This window comes from Cottoperca gobio, chromosome 5, assembly GCF_900634415.1.
Source record: "Cottoperca gobio chromosome 5, fCotGob3.1, whole genome shotgun sequence".
Lineage (NCBI taxonomy): Eukaryota > Metazoa > Chordata > Actinopteri > Perciformes > Bovichtidae > Cottoperca > Cottoperca gobio.
In genome coordinates this window covers 16,445,431-16,473,407 of record NC_041359.1, presented here as the reverse complement: position 1 = coordinate 16,473,407, position 27,977 = coordinate 16,445,431, and the positions used below count along the sequence as shown (strand labels likewise).

The following is a 27,977-nucleotide window of genomic DNA, read 5'->3' as shown; positions in this document are numbered from 1 at the left end:
ACAGTCGAATCAGCTGGACGACAGATGCGCTGAGAGCAGCCTGATTCAACCTGAGGTTTACTGTGCCGCAGTGAGAATGATCTGATAACCGCTTCTGTCCATCCTGCACATTCCCGGACAACGAGGAGAGGGGAAAAGTACGCTAGGATAGTTAAAGGAGCGACGCAGAAAAGCTGAGGTCACACTTCTCGGAACTCATTCACATTTTCACCCGGAACAGCTGCTATTTATTTGCATCAAACGATGGATGAGTGTTTACAGGAGCTGACAGCTGCGCACTTGGTCGTCCCGTGATGTTACTTTGCATGGATTAGTGAGCGGCACAGCCTAAACATCCTGGCCTGTCCAACTGTAGGCCGGCGATTTGTCTGCGGAACAAATCACATTTGTATAGTTTACGCTGGAGCGGGGATCTTGTGCAATGTGGAGGGAACTGTTTTCGTGAGCTCATAGGTTGAACTGGCAATGACATCAGGTTTAACTTGAATACTCCGGTGCTGTATTGCAGCAAGGTGGATCGGGGCGCCAAGGAGCAACGCGCGCATCCTCCTAGCTGGACATTTTGTTGAGGTGTTCTGTTTCCTAAACACATTCAAAGCATAAGGCCATACATACATCCTGAGCTGGCAAACTGCGTCACTGCATGCGAGTGGTCCAGGTAGGCAGCAAACTCTCCCACCACCGGGAGATGAGCATCATCCTCCCTGCACAATGTCGCCGGTAAGTGCTTAACAATTAAAAAAAGGGATGGATTCGGCGGATCATTCGAGTAAAGATCCGCCACTGGGATCCACATATTCCTCAGCACCCAATTTAGACTCGGACATTAATGCAAATGCACATAGGGCTGTTTATCAGAATGGAACAGACCACAATGTTAACAACATCCAAATCGCAGCCCTGCGAGGAGCAAGTGACCCAAGCGCATACCCCTGCACAGACTACCGGGCGCTGGTCCGCCAGAGGTTCATTCGGCGGAGTTTGTGGGTGTCAGACTGCGAGGAGCAGCAGCCGGTGGACACAGCGGAGTCTGTCAACAGCAGCCCGTTGCCCCACATTGACCTGCGGACCATCGTTGATCGGAGTCGGACTCGAGTTCTGCACGGAACCCGCCTGGGCCTCCAGGAGACTCCAAGCACGGAGAGCCAGGTGGGGCTGAAGGACCGCGCCACAGAGAGCGTGAGCACCAACGAGTCGAAGGGAGACCGGAGCGAAGCCAAGCCAAAGGTAGAGGTTGCGCCCTCGGATGTCACAGGTAAAGCAGGAAGTGATGAGAATGAAGAGGAGCCCGGGATGAAGGCTGTGTCCACTTCACCTGGGGGGCGCTTCCTAAAGTTTGACATTGAGCTGGGGAGAGGGTCCTTCAAGACCGTATATAAAGGACTTGACACCGAGACCTGGGTCGAAGTGGCATGGTGTGAACTCCAGGTGGGTTCATTCATCATCCAGTCCAACATCAAACAGACAATCATATGATTATTATCTGGGTTATATAGAACTGTGTGTAGTTGGTTCGTTTACAGTGTGCACAGGTCACCCCGGATGTGTTTCCCCAGAAAACAAATGACTAGTTCAATTACACTGTTATTCATTTGAAGTTGACACTGTGAGATATGCACTTTTCTTTTCTGATCATCTAACCAAAGGTGTACCAGATCATATATTACACGCTCTCAGGCTGGGGTCTCTCAGGTAAGACATTGTTAATGAAGGGTTCATGGATTATCTGTGTATTTATTTTTATTTCCTACCTTTTGTCCTTCATCTCTAGGGTCAGCCAGTTCAGGAGCAGGGTCAAATTGATGAATCAGTCAACAGTTACAGGCATCTGTTAAATACTTTCTTATTATTGATGATAGGATTTCTATCAACAGAATAGTTCTTGTCCATTGTTTTTACTCTAATATTGCCGAGGTATTATACTTTACAGCACCCAGATGACTGCGTTACCCCATTCTGTTTTCCATAATGCTTTTGGTTATGAGCCATCACTGACATATTTATTCTCACTGGAGAACTGAGGAAAGTATCATTCAGAGTGTTGTTGCAGCGCAGAGGAAGAAGGAGGTAGCTTTTTACTATTTGTTAGCACTCTCATTGTACCAGCTTTCCCTCTCATAATTCTTCAGCTAAAGGTTTTTGTGTCATTTAGTTTTGTGTCACCCAAAGAGTTTAATAATACATCTCTATTCTTCTTTTCAGCAGTATACTTTATTGAGTTACAATTTAGTTGAATTAAAATAGTTATGCTGATGCACCTTAACAGTATTCAGTCCTAATGCACAGACAGCAGGTGAACTTTAGACCCTTTAATTAGTCAGACATTTAGCATGGGGCAAATATAAACACATAGTCTTATAGCAGTGACATCGTACTGTCACTAATCTGTATGTGCTCATCTAATGATCAGTCTATATGCTATCATGTGATATACAGATTAGCCTGTAGACAGACCTGTAGACAGCAGTTGTTCTTTCAGGGTTTAACATTTGCTAAACTTTTACAGTCTGTCCAGAGAAAATTACTACCAGGGAAACTTCCCTAGGAATTGGTTATGCCACCGTTTTAACAAAAAGTTCACATCTTCGCTATAGTTTTACTATTGCTATTGCCAAGAATTTATAACATACTTTCTTTTCATATGAATACCTGAAAATACATGTTTTTTGTATTGTCTTAAGTAGCCTATACAAACTAGGGCTGTCCTCTGCAAAATATATTCTTAGTTCATTAACACTATTTTGTCGACTAAACAATTAGTGCAAGAGCAACACTTTTAATTGTGTGTTTACCAGAGATATGCTCATAAGTTTCTTGCAAACCGACTTAAGAAATTTTAGACAACTGAGACCAAAACAACCAATTAGTAGACAAATTAACTAAGAGTGGCGGCCCTAATATAAACAACATAATAAGTCAAAAACAGTATGCTACTTTCTTTCCCATCAAATAATTGTTATCAAACTTTGATAGCTGTCAAATAGCTGCTAGTTGTGTTGGGGCCAACAAATCACGCTGGTTCAGGCTGACTCAGCAGCTCAACATAATTTTAAGAACCTTTGATTTACTTTAAATAATCACAGTAAGAATAACGTTTGTGACTTTGAGGCGCAGCCCTGCAGCAGGATTTTATAGATTTGTTGCGGCTTCAGAATGAACAGAGCCAATGCTTTTTTTGACTTCCTACTCTTGCAGATTCAAGGTTCCCCCCCCCCCCCCCTCAGACTCGAGGGAATAAGTAATAGAAATCACAGCACAACTCAATCAGGTTCAGACATAGAATTAAATCACTATTACGTTGTGCTTATCTCACAGCTCTGGTTGGCAACAACACAAGTCCAGATTCCAGTGAGGCAAAGGCTGAAACTGAAGTTCTCTGCTTTGTTGATTCACACACTATAGAATATGTACTTTACTTGTAATGAGGCTCATTTGGATGTGAAACTTCAATCAATCCTCGTTGGAACTAACAAAGTGATTCCCCAATTGAGTGTGGACCTTTCAGCCTGGATCCTCTGCTAACCTGAATATAATAACTCAACATTGAGGAATACTCTGTGAATATTCAGTTTTAAAGGCTTCATTAGGTTTTTAAGTTTTTCTTTCAGTATTTCTTGTCATCGAAGAAACTGGCATTTAGTTTCAAGAGGAAAATTACTTTTTAAAAATTTGTATCAGGGAAGTGTGTGTGTGTGTGTGTGTGTGTGTGTGTGTGTGTGTGTGTGTGTGTGTGTGTGTGTGTGTGTGTGTGTGTGTGTGTGTGAGTGTGTGTTTAGAGTTCCCCTCCTCTCTAACCGTGGCTATGGACAAATGTTTGGTCAGTTTTTATTTCATGTGGCGAGCTCAGGTTACCGATGCAAATCAATGATTTGCCTTTACTTATAAAAAGAAAAACATACCAGGAGCAACTTACTGTCAGTCAGAACCATTGTGAATGTTTCCTGAAAGAAATTCCACCATTGCGTCCCTGGAGGTGAGGTGAGGTGAGGCCTTGCCCTGCAGAGCCTCTGTGCTTCTCTCACACAAACTATACTGTGGGTGTTTGAGGGTAAGACTAAGAGTGAGACATCAAAAACATAGAGGCTCATAGAAAAATGTATAAATCAAGTTCAGAATCAAATTTAGGAGTCGACAGGGTCTGTTGTCGAGGCCGCTAGGCTACTTCTTTATCCACTAAATGATGACAAAACGTCTGCTGAGGGAGTTGTTTCTCCGAAATTAGCAAATGCCAAAACACTTTACCACTTTGAGATCTGTGTCTCACTGTTGCAAATAATTTGTCTTGTTTGATGGCATAATAATGATTACTGAATCCTGCTGATTCAGCCCTCTGCACCAAGACAGAGAGAGAGAGCGAGAGAGAGAGAGAGAGAGAGAGAGAGGGGTTCAGTTTAGGACAGCGAGTTAGACTTGTAGTATTTGATACACAGCAAAATAAGAGTACTATATTTATATTCATTGCAGCGTTTGTATCTTCAGTACGCCACACTCAATTAGATACAAATGTCTGCTCTTCATTTATTTTTGTACCCAGATTTTATTGAGCCTAATGAAGTCTCAGTAAAGCAGATTCTGTGTTGTAAGTGCCACACCCTGCTCATTTGTTCTTGCTGTACATAAACTGCCTATACAATTGGCCAATGTAAACAGAGGGATGAGACTAACAGTAATATATTTGATATTAATAAGAATCAGCAATATAAAAGTAGCTAAAGCAGGGGAGGTGTATTCTTCACAATGCTGCTCGTAATCTAAGACGCATTAGGCTGCACACTGCATAGGTCACTGTGGACTGTGAATGAAATCTGACTCCCCATCATCGATCAATAATCAATGCCAAGTGATGTACAGTAGACTATTGTGCATCCCAGACATTTAAAACACTACATGCACCCTCATCGTCACCATTAAAATGTGTATATCGAGACAGTGGAAAAAGATCCAGAGGTCATTCAGCATTTTGTCGTGGCTGAGGCCATTGGGTTGTATCTGGCATGCTGACTGGAGAGAAACAGAAATGTAGAGGATGTTCACTCGTCAGCTGTTTTACTATTTATACAACAGTTGAGGGAAGGCAGGGGCCAAAATATTGATCCAGTATACATGGACTCACTCAGGCTTGTATACCCAAAGATGAACAATTTAAACACCGAAGAGTTGGGCATTAACTATATCGAAGAGAGAGTTTTTCTTGATGTTTTTGGCTCTGTGATGGAAAATAATTGGTCTCCAGTTTGCTGTTATAAACATGCAGTTCTACAGAGCTCCTCTCCTGTAGTAAAGCCAGACTTTTTAAAGGAGATTAAAAAGGTATTGTGTCTCTCATTAATTCTTGATATAAACCCCTTATTCCTCCTCCTCCTCCTCCTCCTCCTCCTCCTCCTCCTCCTCCTCAAACCTTGTTAAATGTGGACAAATTGAGCACTTCTCCTCTGATAAGGCTCCAGGATACTGACAAAGGTGAGTGGATGAACTTGTAATCCATTATTTATCATTTAAAAAAATTATTTGTCTTTCTCCATTTCCCCCTAGGAACGGAAACTGTCCAAAGTGGAGAGACAGAGGTTCAAAGAGGAGGCAGAGATGTTAAAGGCTCTCCAGCATCCCAACATTGTGCGTTTCTATGACTTCTGGGAATCACCGGTTAAAGGGAAGAAGTGTATCGTACTGGTGACAGAGCTAATGACCTCAGGGACACTAAAAACGTGAGAATCAATATGAAAATACAAAGATTCTTTCCTTTAATTACCTTAATTGGTATGTTTGAGATATCTTGGTATGCTCCTCGTCTTTTTAACCTTATACTTGGTTGGAAATCACTGATCGTAAGACGCAGATATTAGTCTGTTTTTGCTGCTTCTATGCGTCAATTTAAAATAAACTTACAGTAATGACCATTACACAGTCTACATCATGTTTCATACCAATTGAATGACTCCATTACAGTAGATCTAATGATAGGCTGAAATTATAAGAAAAATGAATTGTTGTGATTTTAACACTGTTTTTCTTGCTCAAAAACATTTAATCAACACAATTGGAAAACATGTCCAGGCAGTCAAAATGAGTTTGAGATTGAATAGTCATCAGAGATTCATATTGACTGTGTGTTTGCAGCTGATGCTTAATGAAAGCAATAATAATAACAGAGGAACAGCTCATTGAAACTATTTTATCAACACAGTGACTAGTGGGGACAGACCTCGATTACCATTCAATATGTTTTGAATAGCAAATGTCTTTACCTGGTGACAACTGGAGCATCTCTATCCTCCCACAGATATCTGAAGCGTTTTAAGGTGATGAAGCCTAAAGTTCTCAGGAGCTGGTGCAGGCAGATTCTCAAAGGCCTCCACTTCCTCCACACAAGAACTCCTCCAATCATCCACAGAGATCTCAAGTGTGACAACATCTTCATCACTGGTCCTACAGGCTCTGTCAAAATAGGAGACCTGGGCCTGGCAACGCTGAAGAGGGCCTCGTTTGCCAAAAGTGTTATTGGTTAGTCTTCAGCGAGTTGAATTGTGACAATTAGAAGTTTTATTTTAAACGTGCAATAACTGTGGCAGCGGAAACAAGCTGTGAACACAACTCTTGACACACCGTCAACTAATGTTTGTACGTCGCTTTGGAATAAAGCGTCAGCTAAATGTACTGTAATGTAATGTAATTTCGAGTCGAGTCGATATGGCAAACTTGTTGATATGGAGCAACTTTAGCATTAATTTGAAATTGAAGTCATAGTCTCTATCCTTTTAGCTCTGTTTTGGTCTCCACCGACTCCTGAGGGAAATATCTGGCTCTTTAGCTGCTAAATGCTCCACCATGTTTACTAGCTAGTCGCTAACTTTGTGGGTTTCTAGAACTTTTTCACTAAAAACAGCTGCCTACTGCGGCCAAAAACAATACTGATGAGAGGGTTGAGCAATATCTCTCCGTGAATTTGTCACTACAATTGCCTATATGTTATTTTACTAAATGTTACACACAACAAAGACTAGATCATTCTAGGTGCCTATATTAGGTAGCCTATATTTGTACACTGTGGTTAATCTCATTGAAAATCAGCATAGTGTCCGCTCTTAAACCCACACGAATTTGGTAAGAGTTTTCTCAAACAGAATCATGAAACAGGTTTGTGTTTTTTTTTAATCAAAAACAACAAAAGTAACATCATATTAATGTGTTAAAGTTGCACAGAACATCCCTCCTGTTCTCTCTTGTCTGTCATTTGAGTGATTACTAAAAGCAGCTGTGTTGGGTTTCAGTCCTTGACCCTGGTATTCAGCCCACTGAAATAGGATGACACACTGATAACTGCATGTGACTTCATAATTGATCTTTCTTTTATTGCATTAATTCTCTAGGCACTCCAGAGTTCATGGCCCCAGAGATGTATGAGGAACACTATGATGAGGCTGTGGATGTCTACGCCTTTGGGATGTGTATGCTGGAGATGGCCACCTCAGAATATCCCTACTCTGAGTGTCAAAATGCTGCTCAGATCTACCGCAAAGTCACCAGTGTGAGTTCACGTTTAAAGCTGTTAAACTCTATTACAGCTGTTTCGAGTCGGAGTTAGTTGTTCTTAATGAAATAGATCAATTATTGTGTGTGGGGCTGGGAGACATGTACAGAGGTTGCACCAATCGATTAATCAAATGCTTTTGAATAGACTGACTAACCACACAATCTTTAAAATGGTAAAACTGATGACATCTGCCCACCACCTTAAGCCAAAGTAAAAGTAAGTCTCAAAATCTCATATTTAGGAACCATAAAGTCAGCAAACTAACTCACATATGTAGAAATGTTTGCTAACATAAGCTACCAAAGCTACTAGTCATACCAAAGCAAGTTAGCCTGTCGCTGCATTAAATTGAGCAAGGGGGCAATTTTCATTTTTAAGAAGAAGAAAGTGTTATTTCTTCTTTCAGTGTTTACATGTCTCGCTTTATCCAGCAAATGTTTTTATTTTTATTTTTTATAAATGACTCCTACAATGTAATCAGTTCTTAGTAGATCGACTAATCACTCAATTAATCTTTCCAGCGCCCAAAAAGTCCTATTGTACAGCAGTAGCTTCTTAATCCCCAGAGCTGATGTGTCTGGGAGAAAATGTGTTTTGGAGTGTCTGGAATTTATGATTTTTTTCACTGCAGACATCACTTTCTGTACTTTCTCTGGTATGCAATCACACACTAAGTACTGCTGTTTGTCAGTTCATAAATTGAGACATGTTAAGGCTGATTTGTTTTGCAGGGGGTGAAACCTGCCAGCTACAGCAAAGTCAGTGACCCAGAAATTAAGGAAATAATCGGGGAATGTATCTGCCACAGATGGGAAGAAAGGTAAGCGGAGCAGGACCTGGCAGTGAGTCTCGCCCTCAGAGCTCGTGACACATTTTGTATGTAGGTAGAGGCTGATCCTTACCTCAACACCGTGTTGATTTGTTTCTTTCCCTGCAGTGTGACGTCAATGCCAGTATTTGGATCTGACCCAGTTGATGTTTCTGTGTTTTATACATCATTAGGTTTGGTTACTATCATTGAGGCCTTTAGCCCAGGGCAATAGCTGGTGTTTGTGTATTTCCTTCAGGTACTCCATCAAGGACCTCCTGAATCATGCCTTCTTTGCAGAGGATACAGGCGTGAGAGTAGAGCTCAATGAAGATGATGATGGGAAGAAATCATCCATTGCCCTGAAGCTGTGGGTTGAGGATACTAAAAAGCTGAAGGGGAAGTACAAGGAAACTGGTGCCATTGAGTTTTCCTTTGACTTGGTGAACGAAGTCCCAGAGGTTGTTGCTCAAGAAATGGTAAACATATATTTTTAATTACTAAAAGAATCCTTGTATTTTGGTGAATATACACAGACAACATTAGGCTATTAGGCATTAACATTATCTGAAATTAGGATAATCAGGTGTTCCAAGGAAAAGATTGATCCTTTTTCTTCAGACTTGTTTGGATGTCTCTGCTCTCCTTTGAGCGTGGCTTTTGTAGGTACTGGCTAGAATGCACTTTTCTGTTCCACAAACTTCATTTGTTGACTCGGCTATTGCCTTGGAAATGACTCCTTTTTGATTGGCTGGCTTGTGTCTGCTAAAATTCATTGAAACTTAAAAAATAGCTCCAATTCATAAGGAATATTAGCTGCAGGTAACCATAGCAACAACACTTCTTTGTGCTACATTCACAGTTAACTCTCATTTATTAAACTGGCTAAAAATGAACTGGCTTGTGATTTGAACACAATTTCTTATTTTGCCTGTGATGAGTAGATGTACTATATTGATTGAAACTAAAGCAACTGATCAGTTGATCTTTGCTCTTCCATGCAAAGAATGTCGATTTGTTGATTGATTACATAAGGCCTTGAATTACAACCTTAGTTCGTTCTGAGCTGCAGCAAGCATCTTACCTGTGTCCTGTAGGTGGAATCAGGCTTTTTTCTGGACTGTGATGTGAAGACAGTCGGCAAGTCCATCCGGGACCGTGTGGCTCTTATCAAATGGAAAAGGGAGCGGACTGTCTCGGCGGGAAATGGTGAGGCAGCTGTGAAGAAGCCGCAGCAGAACCTACTGAAAGTGCCCGGTGCCGTTGTACCACAGGCAGCAACATTAAATACAACAGATTATGAGGACCAAGAAGCTGAGCAGCAGACTCTGATCTGCACCGTGCCAGCCGCCACGTCTACCACATGTGAGAACCTACCATACATCCTCAGTGTTGCTCTGAGAACTTTAGAATTGTATTGCTACTTAAGATGCTACTCCCCTGTCTCCCCCTGTCCTTCCTTAGTGTCTGTCCATCCTGCAGAGGGCATTGTTAATTATAATGTTTTATTCACCATGTTATTACAGCTGACAGCGGAGTGGGCTCTGCCATGCAATTAGATGATCTAAATAATCAACAAAATAGCCCCTACCAGTCGCTTCCAGAGTCCATTTCAACAGCTCAGATTATCTACAGTCCTCCTGCGCTGGTTGACCCTCAGCTGCACCAGGGGCCCTACCAGCGACCAACAGCACAGGCCTCTCATGAAAACTACACACAAACATCGACTCAACTACACCAGGGAGCCTACCAGCAAACCACAGGTCAGCTGCATCCTGGGGTCTATCATCAACCTGCTGCACAACTGCACCAGGGGCCTTATCGGTCTCAAACAGTGAGTGACAGCATTTCTTATTTATGTTGCAACTTTCTTAAATCCTTCATTTTGTTTTCTGAGTTGTTTTCTGAAATAACAACGTTTTATATTTAATTTTTTGGTATGACCTGATCAGCGTCACTACAGTGATCCCTTTGTATGTCTTCACAACCTGTTCATCACTGAGAGCGCAGTGTGTTTGAGACACACACGCTCTTTGTCCACATCCACCCAGTTTACTCCAGTCTCTCAGCCAGGCTCAACCACATCTCCTCCAGTATCTCTACCTTATCTTTTGGCCTCACCCTCTCACCCATCCTCAAACAGTCAACCAACCCTTGTGACTTCACCATCACATCTTTCCCATGAAGGTAGAAAAGTTAGCCAAACTACTCTCTGCCCCTCCCTATAATAAGGTCTCTGTTTTAGTGTGGCAGTGTACAAAACAATGCGTAAGCACAGTGTATGGCAGTATGGCTGTAGAGTAACGCGATAGCGTCCCTTTTCCATCATAAATTGCCTTATTGAGTCTTTCTAGCTGCTCGAAAAAAACATCCCTCTCTTTCTCTTTCTCTCTTTCTTGCTTATGACTTGGCCTGCTTTGACACACCGGACATTTTAACCTTGTTGAAGTAAATATACAAACATGATCGTGTCAGACTATACCTAAAAACAGGGCCCAATAAATGTGATCTCTCTTATGTGTTTCTGAAAGACAGTTTCTGCTCCAGCTACACCAGCCCCTATTGTGCACCAGAGTAGACAAACAGCACAGAGCTTCCCAGCTGCAGCCCTCACTCTACAGCCACAGTTTACTGCCCAACCCAGCCAGGAGCAGGTACTGCATGCACGTGTCTGCGACAGGCCCTGGCAACAGCTGTAATGAGGCACAAAAAGCAGAATTAAGAGGAAAAAGTTTAGAAGTCAAGAGGGTACAAGGTGCATTGGATGTCCCCTTTTAAATGTTTCATCACGTACTTCATATCCATATATATTTGTGTGTGTGTGTGTGTGTGTGTGTGTGTGTGTGTGTGTGTGTGTGTATGCAAATATTTTTTTCATGTAGTGGTTTCCTTACCATTTGTCTTTTCTTCCCTTTAGTGCCATCACCAACCAGCTGCTGTCCCACCCCAGGTACAGCCATCATTTCTTATAATGTAACTGCGGGCTATAGTACACACACCGCAAACCACACAGAAGAATTGGATCGCATTAAGTCTACCTGCCCTGCAGCTCACTTTAATTAAAGTGGAGCTTTCAGATCACAATATCTTCTCAGTTTAATTCAGAGTTAGTTTGTATTTCCATCACAAAATTCATACTCTCCAGTCAAAGGAGAAAACAAATGTTTGATTTCCTTCCTTAGCTGTTATTTGCTGAGAAGCCTACACCTCACCCGAGTCCTGCTTACATATCAGTTTTCCACAGTCAGTGTCCAGTACTACTCCCCCACTCCTGCCCCTGCAGATCAACACACAGGTGCATTGTGGTAGCATTAGGTAAGGGTACGGTCACACATGCGTGAAAGCAGGTGAGTGACCATCACCTGCCAAAGTATTATTCACTTGAAAGTTCACCAAATTTCAACTCCATACCGAAGCAGAATGCGAATTTGCTTCGCTGCTGGAAGCAAATGTGTTTTCTCCCCTTCGCTTGCATAGAATGGAAGTGAACGGGAGGCAAATTTAAATTCTGCGCATGTGTGACCGTGTCCTTAGAAACATTAAACTAAGTTAGATAATTTGGTAAAAACATCCTTAAAATGTTAGTATGGGCTACAGGGTTCATACATAAAGGGCCTGTCTGAATGTTATTTCTATCGACTGCTTGTCTTTGTTCATTTTATATCATTTTCCCTTCTTTCTCAGTTTCCCTCACCATATCCTGTTCAAATAGGGGGCCTCAAGCCCTCTCCCTTCTCCCCAGCTCCTCTGCCATGTGCCTACAGCAGCAGTGGCCCTCTTATGTCTAGCTCCTACTACGCACTTTCACCCCACCATATCTCCCTTCCTCTGACCCCCCATGCTGCCCTGTCCTCTCTCAGCACCCCTCAGACCCCTTTGTCCACACCCCAGCACGTGCCCAATTTTGCACTCCCTATTCCACTTCTTGCCAGGGCCATGTCCCCTGCAGTGCCCCAGCAGCAGGGCAGCTCTCTCACATCTCAGACAAACCTTAGTAGCTTCCATACCACCCATCACTTACCTCTCTCCCAGGTACAACCTACCCCATACCCCGCCCCCTACCCTGAGCAGGAATTGGCTCAGCCGCCTGTCCAGGTGAATATTTGGCTCAGTTCTCACAGTAATGCTTGGGTCATGGAAAATCTGTAATACTAAGGTAGCAATGTGTCCTAAATGTGGATATATAGCATGCAGGGCATGTGTTTAGGGAGTTAGAGGTGAACCAGTTAACATTAGTGGATGAATAATTCCCTAAATGTGCTTTTTTTCCCTTCTAGGTACAGATGAACGCAACCCAGGGTAATTTGGGAGATTTTTACCCTAGGGCCCCAGTCCAACCTGTCTTGCCTGCTGATCAGACTCCTCTATGGGGAAGTGGAGTAGATGCAGAAACGTATGTAGCTCCTACAGATCCAGCTGCAGCATCATTCTCAGCTACAGCCCAATTTGAAACTCAAGCACCAGCACAAACTCCAGCTCTGGTCCCAGCACAAAAACAACCACAGCTCCAACTTTCAGCTCAAGCTAAAGTCATGCCTCAAACTCCGGCTTCAACCTATCTTAATGCCGCAACTTCATTCCCAATACAAGTTCCAACAGCCGTGCAAACCATAGCTCCAGTTCAAGCACCACTCTCTGCATCGGATCTCGCTTTTGAATCACCAAAAGGCTCATCTACAAGCTCAGACACTTCTTCTGCAATTGGTAGACCCAAACTCTCCGTCCCAGGTTTAGGTTCTACCCCAATCCCTGGCACACTGCCAGCCACAGCTCCTGTCACAGCTTCTGTCCCAGCTGCAGTTCTGCAGCCTGCTGGCATCCAGACAGCAGTCTCAGTGTCTGAGTGTGCCAGCCTGGCTTCAACTCAGCAAAACTTTGAGTTGACATCTGCATCTAGCACCTTTCAACAAGACTCCTGTCTAGAGGTAGGGATAAAGCCAATGTTTGTACATTTTCGAGTGAGATATTGATCTATATGCATATGCATACTCTTAAGAATGTACTGGATTAAAATTGCTCCTGCATCATAAACGTCTAATTGTTACTGAGAAAGCATCTTCAAACCACAGGCTGCCTTTCAAATTACATTCACATCAGTTTAATATCTCCATCCCATCTTGAAATCAGCCTCTCTGTTTGAGACTAAAATGACCCTTTAAGGTCAAAAGCTAATAGCACACATTAACCTTAATACTAGTATTATATATTATATAGTTCCATTCTGTATAAAATAAAACATTTACCAAGATCTCCTAACTGTTGCACTTGCACAATTTTCTGTTTTCAGGATGTGCTTCAGGACAAACCTTCATGTTTACCCAGTTATGCCTATGACAGGTGTGTGTCAAGTTTTTTACTGTTTCAACTTTTAACCGTTTCTGTTATAACTTTTGTGTAATGAAAATATGTCACCAACTAAGAGGTGATAAGGTGTTTTTAACCTTTTCTTTAATAGTCTCAACTCTGACGTGGCATCTGGTAAGGAAACAAGTGACGGCTATGACAGCTTGGCTAGTGGAGGGAAGGGGGACGGAAAACCCAGGAAGCACCACCGCAAGTCTGCCCGCACACGCTCTCGGCAAGAAAGGACCAGCAAACCCAAACTGAGCATGCTCAATGTGAGTCATGGTGTCATTTTTTTTTACAAATTAAGTTACAATTAATACAATTGTAATGTGTCTGAATGTAAAGTGTAACTCCTGCCCAAACAGGTTTGCAACACTGGTGATAAAATGGTCGAATGCCAGCTGGAGACTCACAACCACAAAATGGTGACATTTAAATTTGATCTGGATGGAGATGCTCCAGAGGAAATTGCCACTTACATGGTATGTTAGAGCTTTTTTACAGTTTGCTGTTTTTGTGATTTGTTTGGTTGTATGAATGACATTATTTAACATCTAAAACTGTATGCCTGCAGGTAGAGAATGGGTTCATCCTACTGTTAGAGAAAGAGATCTTCATAGACCAGCTTAAGGACATTGTGGATAAAGCTGAAGATATGCTGAACGAAGACATGGAGGGTGAAAGGGCTTCCGCCTTGAGCTGTAGTCCTGAACAAGGCCAGATTTTTGAAGGACTGGTTGGAGAGGTAAGAGGGCGTGTGTCTGTGTGTGTGTGTGTGTGTGTGTGTGTGTGTGTGTGTGTGTGTGTGTGTGTGTGTGTGTGTGTGTGTGTGTGTGTGTGTGTGTTTATAAAGCAACATGCTTATACATAGATTGACTACTTTGAAAGTGTAGCTTTGCAAGCTAACAATAACTTCACACTGGAAAAAGTTGAACTAAAGCAAAAATACCCAAGGGAGAATTTTTTTTTTAAATAATCAAATTGACAATGTACATGCAAAATGGAATTTTAACAAAATATAATATAAAAAAGTCACATGCCAGTAAAAAATGACACTCAATTGAATGTATTGTAAAAATAAAACAAAACAATGAAATACCCCACAAACAAATATATTTTACTTACACCTTTTAAGACAGTATGAACAGCTTGAGCACTGGTCTTTCAAAGTTACATATACAGTATTTCAAAAAGCATTCCTTTCCTTGGTAATTTCACTATTTAAATTACTATGCAAATATAAATGTAAACACTTTACATGGATATAGACAAAGTAAGCAGCATATTGACTTAGCTCACATCTGTCTATCGTTCTGCAGAATCAGCAGCCTGGAGCACATCAGCCTGTCTATCAGCAGAATGGTAAAACAATGATCTCTTTCAAAATGTATCCATCTACATGCCTCCTTTTTGTATGTCACATTACCCTGGAAGAAAATGAGTGGTACTTGTTTGAACAGTTCTTCATACAGGAAAGAGATGGTTCATAATCTGCCCCGTTGAGGAGACGCCCTCATCCAGCCAGGACACCCCATCTGATGGTACAGCTACACAGTCTCCTGGGAGTTCAGCCACTACCCAGCCTGCTGACAGTGGCACTGCAAAGCCGTCTGCTTCCAGAGGTAACTTTGTTTTTACATAACAATTTCAGCACAAAATGTGACAGCTTCATTGAACAATAGCACCACCTTGTGGCCGCTGAATGGAAAAATTCCTACAGCTCTTGTGTGCAATGGTTACTTAAAAAACAGAAAAACAAATAAAAGTTGATATATTTTTTAATTTGTTAAATCATTTTCTCTTATTTTCATTTTTTTCCTCCTGTAGAAAAAGGGTCGTCTTCCACTATGTCTGGTGGAAGTGAAGGCTTCACCTATGATGTGTATGGATTCTGTAGCCCTCCGATCATGTCCAACACAGACCCTCTCTTCTTAGCTACTCTGTCTCCCCCTGTGTCTGCTCCCCCGACCCTTCAGTCAGTGACGTCGGTGGTGCCTGCGGGCACCATGGTGCAGCCCAGTGTTCATCAGGCCCAGCCAGCCAGAGCTCAAACTTTGCCCCCGTCATCCCCACATACGTCTTTCCCAGTTGATGAGTCACGGGGATCCCCTTTGGGCTCCATCTCTCCGATCCATGCAGCTCAGCAGATGCCCGACATGCCATGCCCTGTTTCTATGGCTGACGAGGTGCCCTGCTGCCCTCTGGTCATGCCCCTGTCTCTGGATGTGAGCGGTTTACAGGCTGGGCCTCCTCTTGCTCCCCTTCCACTCCAGGAGCCAGGTTCAGCCAAAGTGCCACTGTCTGTCTCCTATGCCTCAGCAGCACGCAGCGAGCGCCAACAGCAGCCTGTGGTGCTTCACCAGCCTTTTTCCAGTGTGGGAGGAACAAAAATGTCCTCAGTACCCCAGAGCCCAGCGCCATCCCAGCACGGCGCAGGGCCCGGCGAGTCAGACGGCGAAGGACGGCTTGGCCGTGGGGGCTTTGTGGACAGTACCATAAAAACACTGGATGAGAAACTTAGGAACTTGCTCTACCAGGAATATGCTCCCATGTATCCATCAGGCTGTGCTGCAGAGACACCAGGCTCCTGCACCGAGTACATCCAGTCTCCTCCTGGTCCAGACAGTGCCACAGGAGGGTCCGGAAACAGCACGCCAGGGCCGATGGGGGAGGGACGCTACAGGGTAGGAGAACAGCTGGTAAGTACAATAATCAGTAACTTGTTAAACTACAAAAATCCCTTTTATACAGTACACGTGCAGAATATTCACATACAGTTGAAACTAAAAGTTGTTGGTTTAAAAATTCAGATTTAACACTTGACCTTAAAAAAACAACACTTAAATAACACAAAATAATTTCACTACAAGGTCCATTTAGTATTAATCTGCTGGGGATGTGTGGTATAATCGAGAGCTACATAACTATTGTAAATAGTACAATATGTAGTTAGATTGTTTTGTGTGTATTTGTGAATTAAGAAACATTTTGTGAATTATGTTCATTTAAAAATGTTTATTGAAAAATAATGCTTTATTTATTTTATGGCTTCTGACCTGTCAATTTGGGAATGGCAAATCAATCACTATAATGCAGCATATTTTGTTAAATATCTTGCCAGATACATTCCAAATACAATGAACTATACTCTGAGCCTTTTGGGTATATGGAAATACATTTGAGTTGCATAAAGGATTTCAAACTGTACTGTCTAATTTTACACATGCTATAGTAAGATTTCATGAGGAATATTTAGTTAGTCATCAACTAAATATCATCTGTATATTAACAGTTATGTAATAGGACAGAAAAAAATGGTTTGTATTGTAGTTTTCTAATGGCTCTGTTTTATTCATCTCTCATCATGTCTCCTCTATTAGCCTCAGATTCCAGAGAGAATGGATAGTTTGAGCACACTGAGTGACTCAGCCGTGTGTGGTATGTACAGCACACACTAATCAAGACTGGTATCATTAACTTCTATCTAATCTGAATTTGTGTTTTACTGTTTTATTGTTTGTTGATTCCTGCAGTGCCACAGTGTTTATTGTCGTTGAAATGTTTTCAGCTTCGCTCTCAAGAAGACATGTTCCTCACTCTTCTTCCTGCTCTGGAACAAGAGGCCGATTTAAGGTAGGAACATAACAAGATTTTCTTCACTTTTAAAGCTACAGATGGTAATTTTATTTAAAACATTCATATTTGCTGAAACTGTCTTTATATCCTGAGAGCAGTGCATGAGACAGATCCATCCATCCATCATCTACCGCTTATCCGGGGTCGGGTCGCGGGGCAGCAGCTCCAGTAAGGAACCCCAATCTTCCCTTCTCCGGGCCACATCCTCCAGCTCCGACTGGGGGATCCTGAGGCGTTCCCAGGCCAGTGAGGAGATATAATCTCTCCACTGAGTCCTGGGTCTTCACCAGGGTCTCCTCCCAGCTGGACGTGCCTGGAACACCTCCCTAGGGAGGCGCCCAGGTGGCATCCTTACTAGATGCCCGAACCACCTCAACTGGCTCCTTTCAACGTAAAGGAGCAGCGGCTCTACTCCGAGTCTCTCACGGATGGCTGAGCTTCTCACCCTATCTCTAAGGGAGACGCCAGCCACCCGTCTGAGAAAACCCATTTCGGCCACTTGTACCCGTGATCTCGTTCTTTCGGTCATGACCCAGCCTTCACGACCATAGGTGAGGGTAGGAACGAAGATCGACCGGTAGATTGAGAGCTTTGCCTTCTGGCTCAGCTCTCTTTTCGTCACAACGGTGCGGTAAAGTGACTGTAGTACCGCCCCCACTGCTCCGATTCTCCGGCCAATCTCTCGCTCCATCGTCCCCTCACTCGCGAACAAGACCCCGAGGTACTTGAACTCCTTCACTTGGGGTAAAGGCTCATTCCCTACCCGGAGTAGGCAATCCACCGGTTTCCTGCTGAGAGCCATGGCCTCAGATTTTGAGGTGCTGATCCTCATCCCAGGGTGCGAACCGATCCAGTGACTGTTGAAGGTCACAGACCAATGATGCCATAAGGACCACATCATCTGCAAAGAGCAGCGATGAGATCCTCAGGTCACCGAACTGCAACCCCTCTCCTCCACGACTACGCCTTGATATCCTGTCCATGAAAATCACGAACAGGATTGGTGATAAAGTGCACAGGGCGTACAGGGATTGGATGGGCCTCAGAAGTGACCCCCTCAGCCCATACTCCCGCAGCAACTCCCACAGTATCACCCGGGGGACCCGGTCATACGCCTTCTCCAGATCCACAAAACACATGTAGACCGGATGGGCATACTCCCAGGCCCCCTCCAGGATCCTTGCGAGTTTTTTGACATGATGTGACCACGTGATGACACGTTCCGCTCGTGTTGTGATCAAGGACCCTGACCTTGGCCAGGAAAAACAGTCCCTCATTTAAAATATTGTAGTGGATTTTATTTGCGTGCGTTTTATGAATTACCTCGAGGGCTGGATCAAATGGTCTCGCGGGCCGTATACGGCCCGAAGGCCAGAGGTTCCCCACCCCTGGGATATAGTGACAGTTTCAGCAAATATGACAAAAGGTTATTTTTAAAAAGATTACTAACTGTAGCTTTATGGGGCAAGTAGAATTGTCTTTCAACTGTATTTGCTGTTACAGTAGAATTACATGATGTATACCCAGTTTGTTCTTTGCTTTTGGCAGATAATCTCTGTACCTCCTGAAGTGGCCAACAGACGAGATGTAAAGCAGAGGAGCTGGAGCAGTGCTGCTTCACCGGCACACCCTGTAGGATACAGTGAGGACTATGTCCAGGCTGAATCAATGTCAGCATCCACCACAATTGGCCGTTTCTCTGTGGTTAGCACCGAAGATGACATTACTCAGAGGACGCGTTGCAGCCGCTACTCTGCCCCGCCTGATTTCTACCTGGACACACCTCCGTCCATGGCCAAGCGGGGCTCCCTGCCTCACGCACTGACCTCAAACTCTGTCGCTGTGGATGTCACGGTCCATGCTCGTTTCCTCTCCTCAGACTCGGGGGCTGAGAGCAGCCCTGCAAAGCTGGCTCCCGCCACCCCGTCACAACATACTCGCTCTGAGCGCAGGGGAAGTGACCTCATGAAGAGAGCAGTGGCCTTCCTCCGTCGTTCAGGGCGCAGCAGCAGTGTGCAGAGCTCTGACTCACCAAGTAGGCATGGAGGCGTGCACGGCTCGGCCTATGCCAGCAGCGATAATGACTCAGAGATGGAGGACTCAGACATGAAGAGGGAACTACAGAGACTCAGGGAGAAGTGAGTAAAGCCATGATTTAAATTTAGCCTTATTTAGTGTCTTCACATAAGAACAATTAGTTATTTAGCTGGTAAGTGACCAATATATTCCTGCATCCATCCCCTCAGACATCTAATGGAGATCTCTGAGCTGCAGGCCCATCAGCGAGGGGAAGTGGAGTTGCTGTATTGCCGGCTTGGCAAAGCCCCTCCTACTGGCCTGGGTCTCTCACACGTTGCACCACATGCCGGCCGTAGGAAGAGGTCCAGCAAGCACAGACTGAAGCCTGGCAAACTTCTCAGCCCTCTGGTTCAACAATTTAGAAATGTCACAACCAAAAGTAGTGACTCCAGCAGATCTGGTGAGTGACAGATTGGCCAATATTATACTTTGAATATTTACAGCAGGGGCAAAATGAATATACCATTCTGATGCTTGTGTGTGTGTTCAGGTGCTGCTACGGGTACAAGTGAGCCCACAGTGAGTTTAAATGGCTCACCAGCCAAAGGGTCTTTCCTCACTCAAGGGAGGGCACGTTCATGCACCAGTCACCTTCCCAGCTCAGAGCCCGTGCAGACTCAGCAGCCCTGTTCCCTCAAGGGCTCTTTGTCTTCTGATAATATTTACGCTGGACTACACGGGGACAGCACCGGCGCACAAGCTCCACCCGGACAAGGTGAACACACAACCGAACATTTTAGCCTTACAGTCTTTCCACTTATACTATACTGTTAACACGTAGATTCACCAGAAAATGTATAACAAACAGGTGTCTGTGTTTATTTAATAAGGTTTGGTATTTCCATGTTTGCTCTTCTTACCCTGGTGTCTTCTCCCCTCTTTGATTGTACTCCTCTACAGGCTGGTCTAATAACCCTCAAACATCTGAGAGAGTGACCTATAAATCGAGCAGCAAGCCACGAGCTAGATTTCTCAGTGGGCCTGTGTCTTTGTCTATCTGTTTGTATCTCTTCTCTTCCCGCATAGCTTCATTTTTTGTTTTCCATTATTATTATTATCTATTTCTCTACGTTCAGCTTACTGATTTCTTTTTTTCTGTCTTTGCCAAATATTCTGCAACACTGCTGGGTTTTCTTACACTCGACCTTATCACTTTATCTTGTATTTTTGCTTTCACAGAAGTATATTGCTTATTCAAACCATGAAAAGTAAAGTAAAGATCTTTATTGATTTAAAAAGAAAAATAGTTTTAGAATTTATAATCATCATTCTTGTTTATTGGACCAGTTACCTTTTTCAGAAACTTAAGGTTTGAATAATCAATGTTCATTTTAATAGTCTTGGGCATAATCTTACATTTCAAGTGTCTCCTACTAATGTCATTTATCCACCTTATAACATGCACATATCTGTCATTTAACCACCATGCACTAGGCACTAGACAATTGACCTCTGCATGCCACCTGCACCCAGATCAGCTATAACATTTCTAATCGCTCATCTCTTTTTAACCTTTCTCTCTCTTCCTGCTTCTGTCTGTCTGTCTCTAACACTCCAACACTGCACTTTGGTATGGCTATATATCACCTCGACCACTTGCATGATTTTGCTAATAAATGGACTGTCTTGTTTCGGGGGACTGATTGCTTTGTCCGTTACTTTGGTTTTATTTTGGTCCTTTGTTTTGTGGTACTATTCAGCAGCTTTGTTTTACACTGCATCTTGTTATTGAACAATATTACCAGCTAATGCGAATGAACATTTGTATAAAGTCTTTTTTGTCTTACAGGGTCAACACTGAAGCGACTGTGTCTCGGCAAAGAACGTGGCAGCAGTACGTAGAATTACAGTGTCTCGCTAAAAATTAATTCAAAGTCATGTTAGTTTATATAGTCTAATCAGCTCAATAAAAAATATCTCATGGTGTGTGTGTATTTGTATCTACTCAGGGTCTGGAGCCGGGCCAGGGGCTTTCAATCAATCACAGCAGCCGCCTGCCGGTCCCACACCTCCTTCTCATCAGCCAGTGACGGGACTGGCCCAAGCTCAGGCCAATAACAGCAACAATAAGACAGCTACATACACTGGCTCATCCATGAGTGCCAATGAAAACAACCTGCCTGAAGACTTGCAGCGGCTGATGGAGGACTGGGCCCAGGAGGTTCTTATTGTCACCCACAGGCCGCGCACTAACTCTCTGAGCATCAGTGGGCAACCGCTTTGGAATCAGGTTTTGCCTCAAACACACGGACAACTGGCTAGTGCTTCAGATGTAAGCTTAATGCTAGTTATGTAGCAGTTTGCTCTGTAGTCATAAGAAAGAAAATTATTAAAATCCATCCATCCATCATCTACTGCTTATCGGGTCGGGTCGCGGGGGCAGCAGCTCCAGTAAGGAACCCCAAACTTCCCTTCTCCGGGCCACATCCGCCAGCTCCGACTGGGAGATCCCGAGGCCAGTGAGGAGATATAAGCTCTCCACCGAGTCCTGGGTCTTCGCCGGGATCTCCTCCCAGCTAGACATGACTGGAACACCTCCCTAGGGAGGCGCCCAGGTGGCATCCTTTCTAGATGCCCGAACCACTTCAACTGTCTCCTTTCAACGCACAGATGGCTGAGCTTCTCACCCTATCTCTAAGGGAGACGCCAGCCACCCGCCTGAGAACCCATTTCGGCCGCTTGTACCCGCGATCTTGTTCTTTCGGTAATGACCCAGCCTTCATGACCATAAGTGAGGGTAGGAACGAAGATCGACCAATAGATAGAGAGCTTCACCTTTTGGTTCAGCTCTCTTTTCGTCACAACGGTGCGGTAAAGCAAATGCAATACCGGACCCGCTGCTCTGAGTCTCCTGCCAATCTCTTGCTCCATCGTCCCCTCACTCGCGAACAAGACCCCGAGGTACTTGAACTCCTTCACGTAAGGGCTCATTCGCTACCCGGAGTAGGCAATCCACCAGTTTCCTGCTGAGAGCCATGGCCTCAGATTTTGAGGTGCTAATCCTCATCCCAACCGCTTCACACTCGGCTGTGAACCATCCAGTGACTGCTGAACAGCAATGAGATCCTCAGGCCACCGAACTGCAACCCCTCTCTTCCACGACTATGCCTCAATATCCTGTCCATGAAAATCACAAACAGGATTGATGAGGATTGAAGGATGAAGATTGAAGCGCAGCCCTGGTGGAGGCCGACATCCACTGGGAACGAGTCCGACTTACTGCCAAGTATCCGGACACGACTCTCACTTTGGGCGTACTGGGATTGGATGGCCCTCAGAAGTGACCACTTCACCCCATACTCCCGCAGCACCTCCCACAGTATCACCCGGGGGACCCGGTCATACGCCTTCTCCAGATCCACAAAACACCCTCCTTTCCAGCAACTTGGAGTCGACTTTACCAGGGAGGCTGAGAAGTGTGATACCCCTGTAGTTGGCACACACTCTCTGGTCCCCCTTTTTGTATGGGGAACCACCATCCCGGTCTGCCACCCCGTAGGCACTGTCCCAGACTTCCACACAATGTTGACGAGGCGTGTCAACCAAAACAGCCCCTCAACACCCAAAGCCTTCAGCATTTCTGGACGGATCTCATCAAACCCTGCGGCTTTGACACTGTGGAGTTGTTTGACTACCTCAGTGACCTGCAACAGGGAAATTGACACTGGTCCCCCATCAGCTTCCAGCTCTGCCTCTACCATAGAGGGCGTGTTAGTCGGATTCAGGAGTTCCTCAAAGTGCTCCTTTCACCGCCCGATAACTCCGAACTTCTCCCACACCCGCTGCTTCGAGTCTGTCGGTACCCTGCAGCTGTTTCCGGAGTCCTCCCGGATAACATAACCCGGAAGGACTTCTTCTTCAGTCTGACGGCTTCCTTGACCACTGGGGTCCACCATGGTGGTCGAGGGTTACAGCCCCTTCAGGCACCTAAGACATTGAGACCAAAGCTCCTTACCGCAGCTTCAGAAAAGAGGTTTTGAACATCGCCGACTCAGGTTCAATGCCCCCAACCTCCACAAGGATTTCTGAAAAGTTGAAGATCTCCCGGACAGGGGCTTCCTCCAGACGTTCCCAGTATACCCGCACTACCCGTTTGGGCTTACCAGGTCTGTCCAGAGTCTTCCCCCACCCCTTGATCCAACTCACAACCAGATGGTGATCAGTTGACAGCTCCGCCCCTCTCTTTACCCGAGCATGCAGCATCAGATCAGATGATACGATCACAAAATCGATCATTGACCTTTGGCCTAGGGTGCTTTGGTACCACGTACACTTATGAGAGTCCTTATGTTCGAACATGGTGTTCGTTATGGCCATTCCGTGACTAGCACAGAAGTCCAATAACAAACGACCGTTCAGGTTTAGATCAGGGAGGCCGTTCCTCCCAATCACGCCTCTCCAGGTGTGTCCATTGTTTACCACGTGTGCGTTTAAGTATCCCAGCAGGACTCCCTCACTGGAGCCCCCTGCAGGGCTCATTCAGTGTCTCCAAGAAGGACGAATACTCCGAACTGCTAGGTAGGCGCATAACCCGAAGGCGTAGGTAGGTAGGCGGGGTGAACTCCAACGTAGCGGTAAGCCGGGGACTTGTGAGTATTCTCACACCCGCCAGACGCCTCACACCTTGGGAAATAATAGATTCCAACCCTTATCCAGGAGTACGGTTCCAGAGCCAAGACTGTGCGTAGAGGTAAGCCCCACCAGATCCAACTGGTAGCGATCCACCTCCCGCACTAGTTCCGGCTCCTTCCCCCACAGAGAGGTGACGTTTCACGTCCCCAGATCCAGGTCCGTCGAGCTCCCTGACCATTGCTGCCACCTGTGTGACAGCGCACCCGACCCCAGCGGTATTTCCCATGGGTGGTGGGCCCACAGGATGGATGGATGGGTGGCACCATGTAGCTTCTTCAGGCTGTGCCCGACCGGGCTCCGTGGCAAACCCGGCCAACAGGCGCTCACTGTCGGGCCCTCCCTCTGGGCCGGGCTCCAGACGGGGGCCCCAGGCTTCCTCCGGGTAGGGTCTCTCCTTCTCTTTCCCTCTGTTTTATGGGGTCGTTTGAATCATTCTTAGTCCGGCCCCTCGCCTGAGACCAATTTTCCTTAGGAGACCCTAGCAGGAGCACCAGGTTCCAGACAACACAGCTCTCAGGTTCATAGGGACACGCAAACCTCTCCACCACGGTAAGGTGATGGTTCCCGGAGAGGAATGATTAAATGATTAAAATCTTAAACAATATTTATTAGAATTAAGTTCATAAAAGAGGTACAGTGGAAGGGGTGCATATACCCACAATGTTTAGATAATGCGGCCTGAAGCGGAGAACAATAGGCATTGACATTGACAAAACTAGATTAAGTTAAGATTACACACATGCTACTACTTTTATTACAGTTAGGTCACTATTCCCTAATACTGACTAACCATAAGCTTTAGAAAATAGATAAGTGTACAGTATAGTTCTGAATGTGTTACACGTTATGGGGCAGGAATTTGTCAATATAATTGATTGTATTGTATGACATTCAGTTAAACATTATTGTGAGGTTCAACATCTGCTCATTATCTAATCCTGTTAGGTATCATGGACAGTCCCAGGTCCAGAGGCCTGCAGTCTTCTTCTGTCATGGCCTGATAGCCCCGGGTCAACAAAGATTACCAGCCCCTCCACAGGGCCCCATCACAGTTATCAGCTACACCTTCCTGCTCCATTCAGGGCCTTGTCCTCTCCTCTCTCTGTTAGCCAGTGGCCTGGGTTGCTCTTCCCTCTTCCTTCAGGAGTCTTTGCCTTTCCTGCTGTGCGTTCATCCCTGGACGCCCCCAGCCCCATTCCAGCTCCATCATACCAGCCGCCCGACCCCAAAGCCAGGACTCTCTAACCTGAGTAGCATCATGTCTTCCAACTCTGTTACCAAAAAGAAATGTCGTTATAGTTCCAGTCAATCTTATGTGCATATATTGTATATATTTAACCAGCATGTATTTAATCATATGTACATACTCGTCTCCATTCTTGAATTTCATTTAATTTGTTTAATTTGCATCAACATACCTCATGTCGATATTACAGTGCATAATCCTTGAGTACAGTGTAATGGTAGTAGTACATTAAAAATATGTATAATTAGCCCAATCAGACTTAAAAGAGCAAACTTTTGTCATTGCTTATATATGTACCTTACCACTCATTGAATGTACATAATGTACTGTTCATTCATGGTACGTTTATATAAATAGTTCATGTTTGTGTTGTTCATATAAGCAGTTGGTGTATATATGAATTCTTGTTAGTCTGTACATATCTCCTGTGTTTGTACAGATAACATTAGATAATCCATTGGTTGGTGCTGCAGATATGTGTCTTAATGCAACACCTTGTTAGCCACCATCATGCCGTCACTGTGAAGACTTGACATCCTGGTCACTAGGACCGGTTGCTTTACTCTGCTCTCTCAGTCCAAGGACAGGTTTCATTCTTCATCGATGAAATGCTTCCAGCACAAGCGCTTAAAATATCCTTAAGAGATTTGAATGAACTTGAATTTTATCTTCAGGTGAAAAAACACCTGGGAGAGTGCCTTGAATTGCAGTTTCAGTTTTATGAAGAGAAGCATTTAGATTCAAAGTAGACACTAGATATTCTTTATATGCTTTCGCCTCCAATGGTAAATTATGTGATTTGAATAATGAATGGGGATTTACACATTTAATTTAAGAACAAAACATAATTAAACAATATAATCTGGTCATGTTGCAGTTGCGTAAAATATCACAGATTGTAAAACTAAATGTTGTTCACTGAAGTCATTTTCTTGTGGGATTGCTTTACAACCTTCACCACGGCCTGCATGAATACACTGATATTCTGAATGTGCACAGGTTGATGTGGTGAGTTACGAGAGGATGTTGTTAAGATAAACTGGCATTGAAACTATACAACAAGGAGGGCTTAAGGACTCAACATAAGAGCCATAATCATACCATACCTCTAATGCAGTCTGTAGCTTTACATATGGTTGCCTTTGTGGTTTTTAAGAGAATACTGTGTGGTCGGTTGTTGTTTGATAAATGTTGAAGATATGATGATGTTAATGGCACATGAAGAATGTGAATTATTGAAGAAGCCACAACTGTTTGACATATTGTTTGTACAATGCACAGGTTTTTCTAAATTGTCTTTACTCAATGCTGGCCTCACAAGATCATCTGGCTCATACAGCTAAGTATATGTATTATGGCTGACTTAATTCAAAGATATCCAACAAATATTATGCTATCATGCTATCAGTTATTTCAACAGTGCAGCCGAAAAAACATCCCTTTCACTTTCAATACTTAATGCTCTTGTATAACCTTTATTAGCAAATTTCCCTCTAAAGAATAGTTTGTAGAATGCAACAATGTTTTGATGTATCCTGGTAAAACAAAGCAGTGGCAAAATTATATGTAGACAATAAGTAGGTTGGGTGTATTCATTTAGACAGAGTATGGGTCAAGCTCCAGAAATGTTGAAAACTACATTTCCTGTAATGCAGCTCTATAGCAACTTTGACATCATAAGAGTTATTTTTCATTTTTAGATCTTTCCAGAGCCACAGAAGACAACAGTACAAGCAGTGCCCCTTATGATGAAAAAACTGAATTGAATTAACAGAAAATGAAACTTCCATGATGATTTATAGATTATTTTTTATTTTTCATCAGAACTCCTATGCAGCTATTTTCTTTGTGCTTTACACAGTAACTCCTGTATTTGGTCTCTTTAATGCTTGCAATGAAAGCTAGGTGTATGGTTCCTTTTGCCTGCTGTATCACCTGTTTTCCCAGATCTGTACTCTTGAAGCTGTACATACTTGAAGACAGAAATAATAAATTCATTTTTGCTTGACATCATACAATATTAATCATGTACGTTTTTGATTAACAGTGCATAGAGACCATATAAAGCCAACATTTATTTGTGTATCTCTTTCAAGTTTTCAAACCAATGTCCATTTGATTCCAGCCAGTATGCTGAGGAGGGAAATTTGTATGTTTGTGTGTGTGTGTGTGTGTGTGTGTGTGTGTGTGTGTGTGTGTGTGTGTGCGTGCGTGCGTGTGTGTGTGCGTGTGTGTGTGTGTGTGTGTGTGTGTGTGTGTATGTAAGTGCAAATAAGGGGATGTTGGGTCTGCAGAGGTCCGGCAGCAGCGGGAACTGGGATCTGCACGGGTCCGGCAGCAGGAACTGTGTTCTGTCGAGGCCCGGCAGCAGAAACTGAGTTTTGAGAACCGACACTATACGGCCAGATCTCCTCCTCCAAAGCTTGGAAGCCCTCTGGATACTCAGAGGCCCCCCGAAAGCCAGGCGAGTACCCAGAAATGGGTCAAGGGCTAGAGCAGCTTGGACTGGAGGCTGTCGCGGCCCGGCAGCAGGAGCCGAGTCTAAAAAGTCTTGACGTACCCAAGCAAAATACTCCTTAACCCGGGTCTAGCAGCCACTTCTCTGTGTGCCATTCTTAGAGCAGCCTGTTTGATCTCCCAACAAGGAGCTCTGCTCCACTTCCCAAAAATACACAATAGTGTGTAAGAAAGATCATAAA

General features: G+C 44.1%; 1 protein-coding gene across 4 annotated transcripts; it reads left to right on the top strand.

The window, feature by feature from the left end:
- Positions 1 to 27,293, top strand: wnk2 (WNK lysine deficient protein kinase 2). 4 transcript variants are annotated; one of them, XM_029431748.1, is made up of 26 exons: positions 1 to 1,428; positions 5,533 to 5,705; positions 6,281 to 6,501; positions 7,368 to 7,525; positions 8,263 to 8,351; positions 8,599 to 8,818; positions 9,437 to 9,704; positions 9,866 to 10,173; positions 11,257 to 11,289; positions 12,617 to 13,264; positions 13,627 to 13,676; positions 13,795 to 13,957; positions 14,051 to 14,167; positions 14,260 to 14,430; positions 15,005 to 15,047; positions 15,158 to 15,307; positions 15,513 to 16,384; positions 17,066 to 17,123; positions 17,254 to 17,318; positions 18,870 to 19,459; positions 19,568 to 19,800; positions 19,891 to 20,115; positions 20,301 to 20,399; positions 21,190 to 21,234; positions 21,350 to 21,672; positions 24,978 to 27,293. In XM_029431748.1, the coding sequence occupies exons 1-26, from the start codon at positions 748 to 750 to the stop codon at positions 25,275 to 25,277; spliced, it is 6,303 nt and encodes a 2,100-aa protein (XP_029287608.1). In that variant the 5' UTR covers positions 1 to 747; the 3' UTR covers positions 25,278 to 27,293. The 4 variants fall into 4 exon arrangements, with proteins under 4 accessions (XP_029287608.1, XP_029287609.1, XP_029287611.1 ...); XM_029431749.1 differs by having other exon boundaries at positions 15,146 to 15,307; positions 20,301 to 20,375; XM_029431751.1 differs by having other exon boundaries at positions 15,146 to 15,307; positions 21,350 to 21,630.
- The last annotated feature ends 684 nt before the right edge of the window (positions 27,294 to 27,977 follow it).